This window comes from Echinops telfairi, unplaced genomic scaffold, assembly GCF_000313985.2.
Source record: "Echinops telfairi isolate 266 unplaced genomic scaffold, ASM31398v2 ScPeMD7_9;HRSCAF=40, whole genome shotgun sequence".
NCBI classification, from domain to species: domain Eukaryota; kingdom Metazoa; phylum Chordata; class Mammalia; order Afrosoricida; family Tenrecidae; genus Echinops; species Echinops telfairi.
The window spans coordinates 57,328,167-57,342,397 of record NW_022103906.1 but is presented as its reverse complement, the minus strand read 5'-3'; the positions used below and the strand labels follow the sequence as shown (position 1 = coordinate 57,342,397).

The 14,231-nt window shown below is 41.9% G+C and overlaps 1 protein-coding gene across 3 annotated transcripts in view; it reads right to left on the bottom strand.

Moving 5' to 3' along the window:
* LOC101646405 (LRP2 binding protein) overlaps window positions 1-14,231 on the bottom strand; it is a 42,436-nt gene that overhangs the window by 3,639 nt on the left and 24,566 nt on the right. For 2 of the 3 annotated variants that reach the window (XM_045286602.1, XM_004696468.2), the window contains 5 exons: window positions 13,577-13,719; window positions 13,390-13,495; window positions 11,835-12,058; window positions 11,091-11,265; window positions 5,474-5,586 (listed from right to left, as the gene is read on the bottom strand). In XM_045286602.1, coding sequence (XP_045142537.1) covers window positions 5,521-5,586; window positions 11,091-11,265; window positions 11,835-12,058; window positions 13,390-13,495; window positions 13,577-13,719 — 714 coding nt within the window. In that variant the 3' untranslated portion in view covers window positions 5,474-5,520. Of the gene's footprint in view, window positions 1-4,497; window positions 5,587-11,090; window positions 11,266-11,834; window positions 12,059-13,389; window positions 13,496-13,576; window positions 13,720-14,231 lie in introns of those variants that run through there. The other variant, XM_045286603.1, reaches the window with a different exon arrangement.

Sequence of the window (14,231 nt, the reverse complement as noted above, 5' to 3'; positions counted from 1 at the left end):
TGATTTTTTTGAAGTAGACTGCCAGGCCTTTTATTAGTCTTTCTTAGTTGGGAGCCCCACTGTAACGTGTCTGCCACAGTGGGTGCCCCTGCCGATAGATGGAATACTGGTGGCATCGCTTCTCCTCTCACAGCAGTGCACAAACCAGCACAGGATGACAGACTGGCGGGCAGGAGGGTTAGGGTGCTGGTTGCTCAAAAAAGAGGTTGAAACACGTCAGACAGTTCTTTGTCAAAGGCACTGTACACACACGTTGCTGTGAGGAAGACTACATACAGCTTGCTGCCCCTGCCCAGAAACAGTAAAAATATATGAAAAAATAAATGATTCCTAATGACTGAAGAGTCAGATTAGCACTTGAATGTGAGCTGACTTGAAAGGATGGACAAGGGTGAGATGGGGAAACAAGAGGGACTTACTGTAGGGAGACTGGAGACTTTATTATATATCGTCAGGTCTTCGGAAGTAGAAGGGGTATTAGATGAAATCCAAGGGACAGATTGCGTTTTCTCATTGGTTCTGTTTTCTCATGGATTCAGTTTCTCAGGTTCACCTTCTTTAAGCAGTGATAACAAAGCACCGTGCCTTCTTTGACCTCTACGAGTCCTGGGTGGCATAATTGGTTACGTGGGGCTGCTAACTGGAAGGTGCTCTTCTGAAACACACGGGTTTGCGTGAGTCCAAAGGTGGAGCTCTTGTTTGGTTCTGTTTGCTCTAACCCTTAGGCATAGTGGGGCCAGGGGAGGAATACGCAAAAACAGCTTGGAGTCCATGAAGAAAGAAAGACCAACACATTAAAAGCGACATGGTTATAGTATTGATAGAGCATACTTGCCTGATTTTTGACGTGAAACGTAAGTGCTGAAAGATACATGATTAAAAATTGGTAAAACAAGTTTATTTCTAAAAGTCTTCTAGTTACAGTTCTTGATCCTCTTTTTAAAGCTAAGGTATTTGACAAGCCTCATGCCGGTGATTTACAGTCCATGGATGTGAATAGCTTTGCTCTCAGACAAAGAGCATTGTAAAGTCGATTATGGCAGATGTACTTAGATGAAAATGTAATACCTAATCATGTAATCTCCCTTTTTACCCATTTTAAAGTTGTTTCAGTGTTTTATATTTTCTGTTTTCTTTTCAATTGAGATTTTTCTGTTTTGTTTAGCCATTTTTGTTGGGTTGTGTTTGTTTATCTCTTTCCTGTTTGTGTTTTGTATGATTTTCTGTGTATGGAATCCAGGATAGGTAAATCTATACAGACAGTGAGTAGATTGACAATTGCTTAGGGACATGGCAGGGTTAGTTGGGGGGAAAGAGGGAGCTAACAACAAGTACTAGAAGAAAATGTTCTGAAATTGATTGTGGTGATGATCGCACAACTCTTAATGTGATTGAATGATTCATTTGTATGATGTGTGAAGTATATGCCAATTAAACAATTTTTTCAAAAGAATTTTCCTTCATAGGAATGTAGAAAGGACTGTCTAAATTCATTCAGGAAAGGGAAGCAACATGAAGTTGCTAAGCCCAAAAACCTCATAACACAGTTACTGGAAATATCTACCTAATCTGTATTTCTACCCTCTAAAATCAACTGCTGTCAGTTTGATACTGCAAATGAGATAACTTTTGGACTCCTCACTATTTATGATAGATTCTGTTTTCCCTGAGATAACAGCTAAAAGGAATTATGCAGAAGTGTGGGGGAAGGTCAGTCAGATCCTTGCTGCCAGACTGCTGTTTCATCCCACCACAGGGGTGGGCCTGCTCCCTGCTGCTGGGGACAATGGACAGGCTCCTGTGGGCGGAGTTCATATCCTACTGATATTGGTCTCTATCAGTTGGGCCAGAAACGCCAGAAACAGGCCAAACCGGCTCTGTCCCTCCTCTTCCTATTGCGTGTATGTCCCTAGACCACCCCTTCTCATTGCTGTGTAACCTATAGTGCAGCCCCTCCCTGTGACCTATGTCTCTACCTGTAATTAGTGGGCTGGCATGCCCCCAAAAGGGATAAAGGCATGGGTCAGCGAGAGACTCGCTCCTTGCTGCTCACTCCCTGGTCACTCCCCTCTTCCCCCTCTCCTCTCCAGTCCTCTATCCCTTGTTCCCTTGCCCTCCTGCCCTTTCCCCTCTCTCCACGTGGACCACCAAGCTGGGCTGAGGTGAGCAATGCTACTATGTAATGTGTCTGACTGCATTATTGTAATATCTCTCACGCTCTCGATGACTTTAATATAATACTTATATATTTCAACTGTACAATTGTGCATTACTGAACCCAGAAGTAGTATTACTGAACCAGTGAGTTCTAGTAGCGGGTGGGGCTGGCACCCCACTCCTCCATACCATTTTAATTTTATACTACACAGAAGTTTAAGGAATTTATGTCAGGATCTGGAAGCCTCCATCTCTCTTGAGTTTAAAGACATGACCGACTCCCCTCACAGGATGAAGGTGCATCCTGTGATCTGCAGTGGTGGAAATTTATGTGGGCTCCCCTGTGCCAGACGCACCCTGCTGTATTGTAACTATGGTAAACTAGATTTTATAATTCTGTGTCAGATTTCCTGAAGACATTTAAACCCCAAAACCCCAAGCCACTTGCTATAGAGTTGATCCCAACTCATGTAGCCCTTGTGTGGAAGAACTGTGCGTTCCACGAGACTTGAATGGCTGGGATCTTTCAGAGATAGGGTGCAAAGTTTTTCCTCCACAGCACCTCTGGATGGATTTGAACTGCCAGCCAAGCACTTAAACATTTGCACCACCCAGAGACTCCTTGAAGATTCTTCGGTGTGGCATATTATCATATATAGCATATTCCTATGTTTCCATTTTCTCAGACTAGTTTTCGAGGATGCTTTACATTTATACTTCTTAAGAGATTTAAGAGAGAAGCACATTTGAGGACATCATACAGACCTAAATCTGTTGAAGTTCCTTCCTTTTACAGGGACATCAAGATATAAAGGCATCAGAGTAATGCAGACAGAGCAAGAGCATTCACTCTCTGCCAACCAGTAGTTTTAGTTGGTGGCACATTCTAATTACTTGCATTTTCCCAACAGTTGGATCAGATAGTTCTTGATTTTTATCTACTTTCAGAAAGTATAATTTTAATTTATAAAATAAAGCCACATTTGCATGTTTGCAAAGAAGCTGCAACAAAGGTTTCACTAAGGCATTTTTAAAACATAACATTTTCTTTCTTTAAAAAAATTTTTATTGCTATATAATCTACCTATCATGCAATTTAATAGTTAAATCATATTAAGAAGAGTTAGACAATTATCACCACAATATCCAAATATTGTACTCATCTTTCTTGTACTCGTTGTTAGCTCCCCATTTCCTCCCAACCTTCTCTGCTGTGCTGATAAGTAGTTATTTGTGGGGAACAGAAGGATTTCTCTTAAGTTGTCTCCCCAAAATATGTACCAGACTTAGCTGCTTAAGCGTAACCGTACAATAGGCAGCGAAAGTAGGTCAGAGGTTATTCTCCTTAACATTGGCCATCTGTAGTGGCTAGACTATTAGTCTGACTCACCCTGAATAAGACCCACTCCCTTCTGATAAGGATAATGGTGGTCTATTCACTTGCAGACTTACCAGAGAGGTCAAACCCGCCCAAGGGTGACCAAGGTTAGTCAGCCATTATCAGCTGTCTAGATCAAGCAGACACCACAGTCTATTCCACAACCAATGTGGACACACCCCTAGGTGATTCCTCTCCTATTGATTGTATTGCCTATGTTAATATCCCTCCTGGTGACTCAGGTTATTGTCCACTATCAGGGAACTTGCATGCCTCCCAGAATAGTAATTGTCTGTTTTATTATGTGAGACATTAGAGTGATCAAACTTGTTCTAGAATGAATTGTATAGCCCTTTATGTGATGTATAACTCTATGATGCGTGGTTAGCAATAAATATCGAGGCTCCCTGGTACTCGAGAGGGTGGCTGGCTGGAGAGGGTGGCCAGAAGGTGACTAAGGAGGACAAAGCAGCGGCTTCTTCTCTAACAGCTAAGCCCCCTCCACGAGGACCATCAAGCCGGGCGGAGGTGAGATATGCTACCATGAATTGCGTCTGACTCCATTACTTGACTCTATCCTTTAGCTCTCATGCTCTCTATGACTTTACTATAATCTCTACTTATTATCGCTGTACAATTGCGCCTACCAAACCTGTGATGTTTTGTGGGGTTCCCTCTTACCCTTAACCCCACAGTTATTAATCCAGTGGCTGTCTATATAGATTTACCTATCCTGGATTTCATATTTAGAAAAACATATAAAACAATGAGAAATAAACAAGAAACAATAACAAACCAGAAAAACTTCAATCAAGAAGCAGAAAATATTAAAACTGAAATAACTTTAAAATGGGTTCTAAAGGAGATAAAATAGTAAGGTGTTACATTTTAACCTAAGTACATCTGCCATAATCGCTCTACAGTGCTCTTTGTGTGATAGCAAGGCTATCCACACCCCTGACTGTGAGCAGAGAGGATTCATTGTAGACTCATCCACATGCAGATGGATTGGGGGCGTATATATGTCTCTAGTTCACTTTAGACACATCGTTATCATTTTCATAATAGAAAATATTGTACATCATCCCTGTGGAGCATAAGGGAATTCTATTAGCCAATGGTAAAACACCATTTTCAACGTATTTGCTTGCTTCACACATATGCATCCCTACAAAAGCTTGTGCATATGGATCCTACTATTCTGCCAAATTTTGCCTTCAAACATGTCACTAATAAAAGGGAAGTCTCTTGCTAATTAATTTTTCCTGTATTTACTAATTACAATAATTATTAGTAGAAGATTTAAGTGAGGTTTTTTTCATGTGTTTTGGAATACAACTTTAGGTTTTAAATTTTAGGACTTAAAATTGTAAAAATAGGTTGAAACACAAGCATCTTGTTCGGCATATCATGACTATTTGCCAAAAATATAGCAATTTTTTTTACTCATTATACTAAGACCTTCGAGGGTAGGCATAAGTGGGCCATCCAAACCTTTGATTATTGTTTAATTTTGTCTCAGTCACTTAATATTCTTAATGTAAAATTCACAAAGCCAAATGAGTCAAGAAAATTAAAAAATTTAAGCTTCAAATGGTATCTTTTGTAACTCTCTAGCAAGTATACTTTTTGATGTTATTAGTGCTAAAACTGCCCTAAGGCTTTTGCACACTCTATGCTTAAGAAAGGATAAAGCCACTTGCTCTATGAAATGCTTTCTAATACTTGATTTGTTCTGTGCCGATATATGGGCTCAAAGGATTGAAGCTCTAAGTATTGTCTCAGCAGGTTGATCCCTGTGGCTAAGTTTCAAGTTGTAAAAATGACAGCATACAGATAGAAGAACAAAGGCAACGTGTGGTCAGTAAAACACCCAGGATATTGTCATTGTAGATGCAGACTACAATACCCAAACTCGGCAACGATGAAAATACACACGTTTTATGGTGTTAGGATTGATGGTGGCTATTGACATCTACTGTGGTCTAAATCCTTTGATGGATAACTAAACAGTGAAGTTCATCTGCCAATGCAGGATTCAGATGACAAGCCTTAAAGTCAAAGAGAAAAAGATGCATTGTTTAGATGCACTCTAAATTTGGGGGATTTACTTTTCCTTTTTTAAAGATTAGCAAAGTACAGAGAATTTCATGCAAACATCTTAAGATACACTTTTGCTTTCCTAGGAAAAAATAAGGGAAAATTCAAATTTAGCAGCCTATGCAAAATAACCATGCTATCATTGGAAGGAGGTAAAGTTTAAACAGTGGCCAGATTAAAAATAATTAATTTACATAGCCTTCATGATGATGGATTATTAACATAAGTAAAATGGAAAGCATTAACACATGGCCACAAACTTGTTTTGATTTCATTATACACATAGGAGCATCTCCAATTACCTTATTTATATGGTAAAGTGAGTTTGTATTATGACTAGAGTAAAAACTAAGGAGCCTTTGTGGTGCTGCAGGGTAGGTGTTGAGCTGCTAACCACAAGGTTGGTGGTACAGAACCAGCCAGGCATTCCATGGGAGAAAAGTGAGGCTGTCTGCTTCTGTAAAGAGTTAGGGTCACTGTGAGTTGGAATGAATCAATGGGAGTGATTTGGCAGAATAATGTGTTGGACCAGGTTGACTAGAGAAACAAATTCATTGACACTCATATGTGAGGGAGAACTTTATATTCAGAATTATACATATAAAAAAAACAGCCCAGTCCAGATCAAGTCCATAAGTTTGATATTAGCCCATCAGTCCGATATTAGCCCATGAATTAATTCCTCTTCAGACTCACACAGCACAAGCAATGATGCAGAATGCAGGAAGATCACAGGCAGGTGGTTGGAAAGTCCTGTGGGGCCAATGGCAGTGGATGCATCTCGAGGGCTCTAGCTGCCACGAGCGTGGCTCCATGCGGCTGGTCAACAGCAATGTGTAGCACGGAGAGTGTGTTCCCCGCCTCCAGGGTGGAAGAGAGGAAGTTCCCAGAATCCTCATGAGAAGGCCACGTCCACACGGAGTGATCATCAGGCTGTGACCGATTGACGGACTAGACTTCACCCTTTCATTCTTTTATCAAGTTGACATGAAATTGTGTAACTACCACAAGTAAACTACCACAAGATGCAGAATTTAATATTTTAGGATTTGGGAAAGGAGCCCTGGTGGTGCAGTGTTCAAAGTCACCAGTGCTCCAAGGGGAAGAAGACGAGGCTTTCTACTCCCTGAACGCATTACAGTCTTGGAAACCCACCTGGGTGGTTCTACTCTGTCATAGTCCCTATGAGTCAGCATGGACTCGATGCCAGCGAGTTTTGGTTTTTTGTTTTAAGGTTTTGGAAGAAATATCGGAAGCTGTCTTCTACAAATCCTACTCTGTACAGAAATTGCCCCTCTAGTACCATGACAGTTGGTCACTAAAATTCTGCTTGGTTGCTTCCAGTGGCAGGAAGTCACCACCTTAAAAGGGGAAATGGTTTTGTTTCCTGAACAATTGTCTTAGAAGGGTCTTCCTTCTGTTAAGGCAGCCATTGTCCTTCCTGTGCTGGAGCGTTATCGAGGAGTCCTAGTCCACTCTCTGAGAAGGGCAGTGTGTTCTCAAAGAGCCCTGAGGAGCTGGAGGAGGTGGCAGTGTTACCAGCCTGACTGTGGCAGGGCCAAGGCCAGCCATGGGTCTTCAGCTCTCAGCATCACCATCTCACCACCTTCCTGCTTTCTGTCCCGCTCTGCCCTTACCTCTGTCCTGCTCCCTCCCAAACAGTTGCTTGGCTGTGGCATAGTCTTCCCGTCCTTTGAAAACCACCATCAATCAAGACCTCCGTTTCCTCTAAATAAAATTTGGGTTTCTCATAGTGTGTGAATTCCAGCCCCTTCATTGGCTTGCCATCTCTAAATGGTCTCTGTGTTATCACTGTCATAAAACTAAATGGCTATAATAAAGTGTCGTGCACACAGTCTTATCCTTGAAGAGTAATGGGGACATTTTCACCCATCATAGGTATAATGGTGCTAACCTTACATTTTCAGTTTTTCTGCCTTCTTCAGTTGAGCACGTACCAGGTTTAAGAATATTTTTTGACCCAGACTTATCTTGGCTTGTATTTCTTTTACAAGGAACTAAGACTGAAGATCCTGAAATCGGTTTGAAAATTGACCTAATCCAGAGATTAACGGGTTTAAAAAAATGAAGACAACTGTTCTATCCTTTGGGAGAAAGACAAGGCTTTCTCCTCCTGTGAAGAGTTACAGTCCGAGGAACTCACAGGCGCAGTCCTGCCTGTCCTGTAGGGTCGCTGTCAGTCAGAATGGACTTGAGGCGGTGACTGGTTTTGAGTTTTATTATCCATAGTCTAGAATGAAGTGATGTTAAATATTTCAAAAGTCAGTTATACTGGGCAGTGTGCTGTGTTCTTATATTTATATATTAATATGGATCTGATCCTCTGGAAATCTTCATTTCAAACAAATACTTCAGTGAGTCTCAAACTTGCTAGCACATTGTCTTCCTTTATCGTTTAATTACTCTGAAATAAGCCCTGGGCTTTGGAATTTGTATAAGATCCCAAGTGACTTTGCTCTGCAGACATGTGCAGATCGTTGCCACTAATCCAGGGAGATGTAAGCCAACAACGACAAGGCCCCACTGAACCATTGAACCATTCTGACTCAGAGCAACCCCATATAGGGTTTCTGAGTTTCAATTTTTTTTTTACTTTTTATTACGAATTAGGTGGGCGTTTACATTTTAGATAATCCATTTTGTAGTCAACACTGCAAACTACTTCTCAAACTTCCCACTTGATTTCTCCTGTACTTACACTCTCTTGTGCTCTCCTTCACCTAAATTTACACCCACCCACCGCAGCCTGCTTCACCAGAGCCCCTTCCCCACTAACTATCGAGTTTCTTTCTTTTGGTATGAAAGCCTTTGTCTTGGTTTTTCCATTATAATAGCGGTCTCTTAAACAATGTTTATCTTTAGGTGATGGAGTATAATGTTCTCCAAGTCCATCCTTGCCTTGAGGTGCTTCATCATTTCATCCTCAATCTTTAGCGGTGCATAGTATTCCATTGTGTGTATGTACCAATCCACTGAGGGATTTTCCCATCTCGTTATTGTAAATAGTGCTGCGAGGAACATGGGTGCGTATCATCTGGTGTGATGTGAACATGCTGTGTTCCTTATTTCTGTGTGATATATACCAAGAATGTCCTGGTATTTCTCTCGATTGTTTGCAGAAGCTCCATACCGATTTCCACAGTGGTTACACATTTTTACAGTCTCACTCGCAGTGTACAATGGTGCCAGTCTCTACACCTCGCCGGCATCTGTTACATTCTGTTGTTTGGTTCTGTACTTTGTTATCAATGCCGTTGTTAGGAAGTATCTATCTCCTCATTGTTTTGATATGAATCTCATGAATGGCTAGCAATGGCTCACCAGCATTTCTTCATAAGTTTATTGGTTGCCTGGGAGTCTTCTTCGGTGAACTGTCTCTTAATGCCCTCTGCCCATTTCAACTGGTTCATTTGTTAGTCCTTATTGAGATGTTTTAATTCTCTATAGATTTTTGAAATTAATCCTTTGTCCAATGTGTTTGTTGTCAATTTTTTGCCCCCAGTCTGGAGGGGGAGGTGTCTCTTGACTCTCTGATGAAGTCTCTTGATGCACATAACTGTATATTTTAAAGTTCCAGTTATCTATTTTGTCTTCTGCTGTTTTCTTTTTTCAATGTTAGATCGTATGTGTACTCTTTGTATTAGGGCCCCAAAGTTTATCACTGTCTTCTTACTGATAGCGTTATTTCAAGATTTAAATTTAGATCTTTAATCCATCTTGAATTCATTTTTGTATCTGGAGTGGGGGGTGGATTCTGTTTCATTCTTCCATAAATAGATACACGATTTCTCCAGCACCATTTGTTGAAGAGACTGTTTCTTCCCCAATTAATGTATTTCAGGCCTTTGTCTAAGATCAGTTTTCTATAGGTGGATGGATTTATTTCTGGGTTCTCTATTCTGTTACATTGGTCTTCATAGATGTTGTTGTTCCAGACCAGGCTGTTTTGACTGGTGTGGCTATGTAATGACAGACCTTGAAGTCAGGAAGTGAGAGGCTCTTACTTTATTCTTCTTTTTAAGTAGTGCTTTGCTTATCCTGGAACCCTGGTGGCTTAGTGGTCAGGCGATGGGGCCACAGTCTGCAAGGTCGGCAGCTCAAAACCACCAACTGGTCCTCAGAAGAAAGCTACTCCCTTAAGAGGTTACAGTCTGGGGAAACTCCACAGGGGCAGTTCCACCCACTGCTGGAGAGTTGCTATCAGTAGGTATCAACTCAGTGGCAGTGAGTTCTTAAGTTGCTGATCCTGAATCTAGTTCTTCGTTCTCTACAGGTTGATAAATAGTTTTTCCATTTCCTTAAAGAATAATGCTGGGATCTGGATCGGATTACGGTATATTTCTAGATTCCTTTGGGTAGTGCTGACATTTTCACAATGGCCATCCTTCCAATCCATGAGCATGGAGCATTATTTTATTTATATAGGTCTTTTTTGGTTTCTTATAGTAGTGTTTTATAGTGTTCTTTGTACAAGTCTTTCATTTGTCTTCTAAAGTTTATTCCTCAGAATTTCCTCTTTGGGGTGGCTATTGTAAATGGTACTGTTTTCTTGATTTCCTTTTCAGAGCTTTCTTCCTTAGTACACAAGTACTTGAGTTTTGTATCCTGCCACACTTCAACTCTTTACATGATTTCCAACAGTTTCTTGTTGGAAACTGTGAATCTTCATGGGAGCAGACAGCCTCATGTTTCTCCCAAGTGGGTTTGAAGACCAGTGCTTATTGATGGCACCACCAGGCAAGGAACCTGGAAAATAGTTTCTTGTAGTACCCCCTACTCAAGCTGAACAATTTGTGTTCTATATTTTTAAATTTTTTATCGTGCTGTAATTCTAATTTGAACCGAATAGATGGCATGTCCCCAAATCTTTTGGGCTGTTTTGTTTTTAATTTACTTGCAGTCAGTATTCATGATGATTTATTCTAGTTACCCCCCAAGCTCTTGCCTTATTTCAGATGTAAATTCCATTCAGGATCTAAATATAAACTGATCATATGGATTCAAATGTGCAAAGAGTTACTTTAACTGAGTCTCTGAAATTCAGTGGCAGCCTCAAGGATGGCAGGCGCCATGCATGAAAAACTGGCTTTGGACCCATATTTCCTTACCAACCAAAAGGAGCATATAGGCTCACACATTTTCCAGGGGTAAGAACATGTAACCATGAAGCTTAAAAGGCTTGTGAGGGTGCTGGGCGTTGGCTGCTGATAGTACCAGAATGGAAGGGAATAATTTACACCAAAGTAGGGCTTTTCCCATCGAAGCTTAATTATGCTAACAAGAATCTGACAGAATTGTCTGCACCTCATCTGCAAATCCAGCAGCCTCTCTGTAGAGCAACACTGTCTACACAGCAATCAGGTAGGAACAGACATCAGTCACATCTCCTCTGAATGCTCAGGAAGTTCAAGGTGGGTCGTTATTCTGAGCTTACTTTGGAATAATAGTGGCTAGCTTTTGCTTCATCCTTGCTGACACCCAAACCAAGCTGAAGACACCGTGCATGGTAGAAAGCTGCCATGGCCATGCCTCTGATGATGAATTCCGGGAGACAGTCTGTGACCTTGGCGATCATGGGAATGTCGTGAACCTCATCATAATCAGCAATCCTGTCAGATGGTAAACCGAAATAACAAGACATCAGCCATTGTCTGCTTCAGATCCAACGGCTCGCGCCGACAAGCACCTGGATCTTTAAGGGATCAGAGAAAAGGGTCCTTTCGTGTGACCTCAGTGTCGGGCTTTTTGCCCTCCTAATGTGAGGGTCTCTGTCAAGTTATGCTCACTTGCAGTGACAGAGGCTGTGGGTGGAGAGCATAAGAAGCCATTAAAAGGTTAGTGGACATGTTTGCTGTGTCAAGTTATGTTAGATACTTCAGATATGTTGTTTTTATAACACTGCTGCAATCGTGGTTCCCGACAAAAAGAAATAGGTGCTCTAAAAAACTAAGAAAATTGCCGATATACAGAGCTGGACGCACTGGAGTCCTGAAGGCAGGTGGCGTATAGTTGTGTTATATAGTCTGATACCAGTAGCTACAGGTGACTATTTAAATAAAATATGACAGTCTAGTTCCTTATTTTCACTCACCACATTTCTACCACTGCAGAAAGTCTCCCCAAAGAGATTTGATAGATAATGAAAGTTCTTGAAAATACCTTCCTATCACTTACTGACCTTTTGGAAAATGTAACACACTTTGTGAAAAATTTCTTCTTATAGTAGTACTCCACTAGATTCCCTTGAGCATAGACGTTCCCACGTTGCGCCGCTTCCTTTAAGCATTGCAGGGCAGCGTCCATATCCTGGTGGATGCCTTGCCCATAAAAGTACATGAGACCAAGTGCACCTTGGGATTCCAAATTTCCATTGCCACATGCTTCCGAATGCCAGTAAAATGCCTAAGGAAAAACACAGTCTCATCATTATATTTGTTGTTTGCAAAACCATGGAAGTAAGGGGATATTGGGAAGGAAATATCATCTCCAATTGGAAGGTACTCATCTCTAGGAAAGAGTTCTAGCCCCTCCCGTGTATTTTAGGGTAGCACCGAAGCCACTGACGTAAAAATGAGTGCTAGGGCAAGCCTCCTCCTCTCTCCACAGCAGGTGCCCTCAGTCTGGACACCCCACCCACTGGCAAGTGCCTGGCAGAGCATCAGTTGCCCCCTGAAGCAGATCTGATTTCCAGAGTAAGAGTCACAAAGATAGGAAATCGGAACTAAATGACCAGAACGCTTTCAGCCAGGCTTCCAGGGAGGCACAGAGGTCAGAGAAGCGCGGGCGGTGGGGTGCAGGTGGCAGCCGTCAGGATAAAAGAGACAGGCGTGGAGGGTAAAAATCGTCCTCATCAAGCACACTGGCTTCATACTTGAAAGCCCTGAAGGTGAGTTCAGAAGTTCTTTGCAGTGACTGCCTGGGACCCAAGTGTGGTGTGAGTTGTGCCTCTAACAAGTCTGCCACTAACCCCGGGTCCACCAGTGGCATCCCACCCAGCCTGTTCTCCTAAGAAATGTTGCCAAAGCACACATGACGAAAAAAACTAATGTCCATAAAAATCGTAAATGAATTGAATGTTTAAATTTATGTATAGTATAGTTTACTTACTTTGTTTATTACTCCCTCAGGTCACATTATATCATTAATTTATTCACACTTGAATGATTGGAACCTTAATTGCAAGGCTCTCCAGCTACTTCTCTATGATGCCATCACAGTCTTTCGTAGAGGTGCCACCAGAGTCCCAAACAGTGACTCTTGATGGGGACAGAGCGCCGCCTCTCTCCCGCGGAGTGACTAGTGCGTTTGCAATGAGCAGCCCAGTGTCTACCCTCAGCGCTACCAGGGCTCCGTCTACAAAACATCCTCCCATCTAAGCCAGGCATAGTAACAGTTAGAGACGAGTGAGAAGGACAATGATTCCGTGCAGATGTAAATGGTAGGCCCACTTGGCTACAAGGGGGATGGAGAAGAAAGGGCTGGTGGTCTGCTTCCCCCAAACCAGCCCTCAGGAACGCCCTGTGGCGCACAGTCACAGTCAAGGAGGAGCCTACTGGTTGGCAAAATAGTGTGAACTGTAAGATTCTAAAATGTAAAGTCCTTACATGTCAAAAAAAGTAAAAGACACTCGAGGACACACTTCCTTCTCAGCACCATCCTCCCTAAATCGAAACGGTGACCTCTCAAACAGAATGCCAGCATTTAAGAAAGAAATTAAAAAGGGGACATGTTACCTTTTCCAACTCTTTAGGTTCTTTGGTTGAGTAGTACAACCCTAAGGTACTTTGAGCCTTCACACTAGCTTTTGGGTTTCCATTGTCTGCAGCAAAAAGCCAGAGTCTGAAAAAAGAAAGAGTAAGATAAAGTTATTCGTTGTGCCAGCATCCCACCGAAACCGAGTCTTGTTCTCAGGGAGATTACCTTTCAGCTTCCTCTACTGACCGGCGAACACCTCTTCCTTCGTAATAAGCTCTTCCAAGGTTGTAAGCAGCTGCAAATTTTAAATGTCTTGCTTTGGGACATGGAGACTCAAGAATTTTCTTCATATATTTCACTCCTTTTTCCTTCCACAAAGGAAAAGAACAAAGAGCCCCAGTTTTTAGTTTTACCCAAACTGAAATTTCCCAATAATGTAGTGTGTTCACTTTCTGACACGGTGCATACTCATGAATAATCTCTGTCTAGGCGGCATGATTGTCGTGGGATCGGCAGGACTAGGGATGCAAAGTGACAATCTGTCTCCTGAGTAGACATTCACATGCGTTCAGGACGGGAGGGGTTGACTTAGCCTCTCTTTCAGTTTATAACTTCTCATCTAGATGCCTCCTGAGGGTCCCCTTTCTTTTCCCCCCTGTCCTTCCCCCAACCAGGGAACCCTTAGCCTAAATGAGCACTTTCTGAGGATACAGTTGTTAAGGACCCATCAAAATGCAAGAACAGCCAGCTGCAACTTCCACATTTATAGTTCTTAGCATATAGTTGTGGGCCCAACGCCTATGTTTGTCTAATCTGCAAGCTCATTTTCCATTAAGTGTACTCAGTGATAATTTACATCCATCTGCTAATCAGATGACAG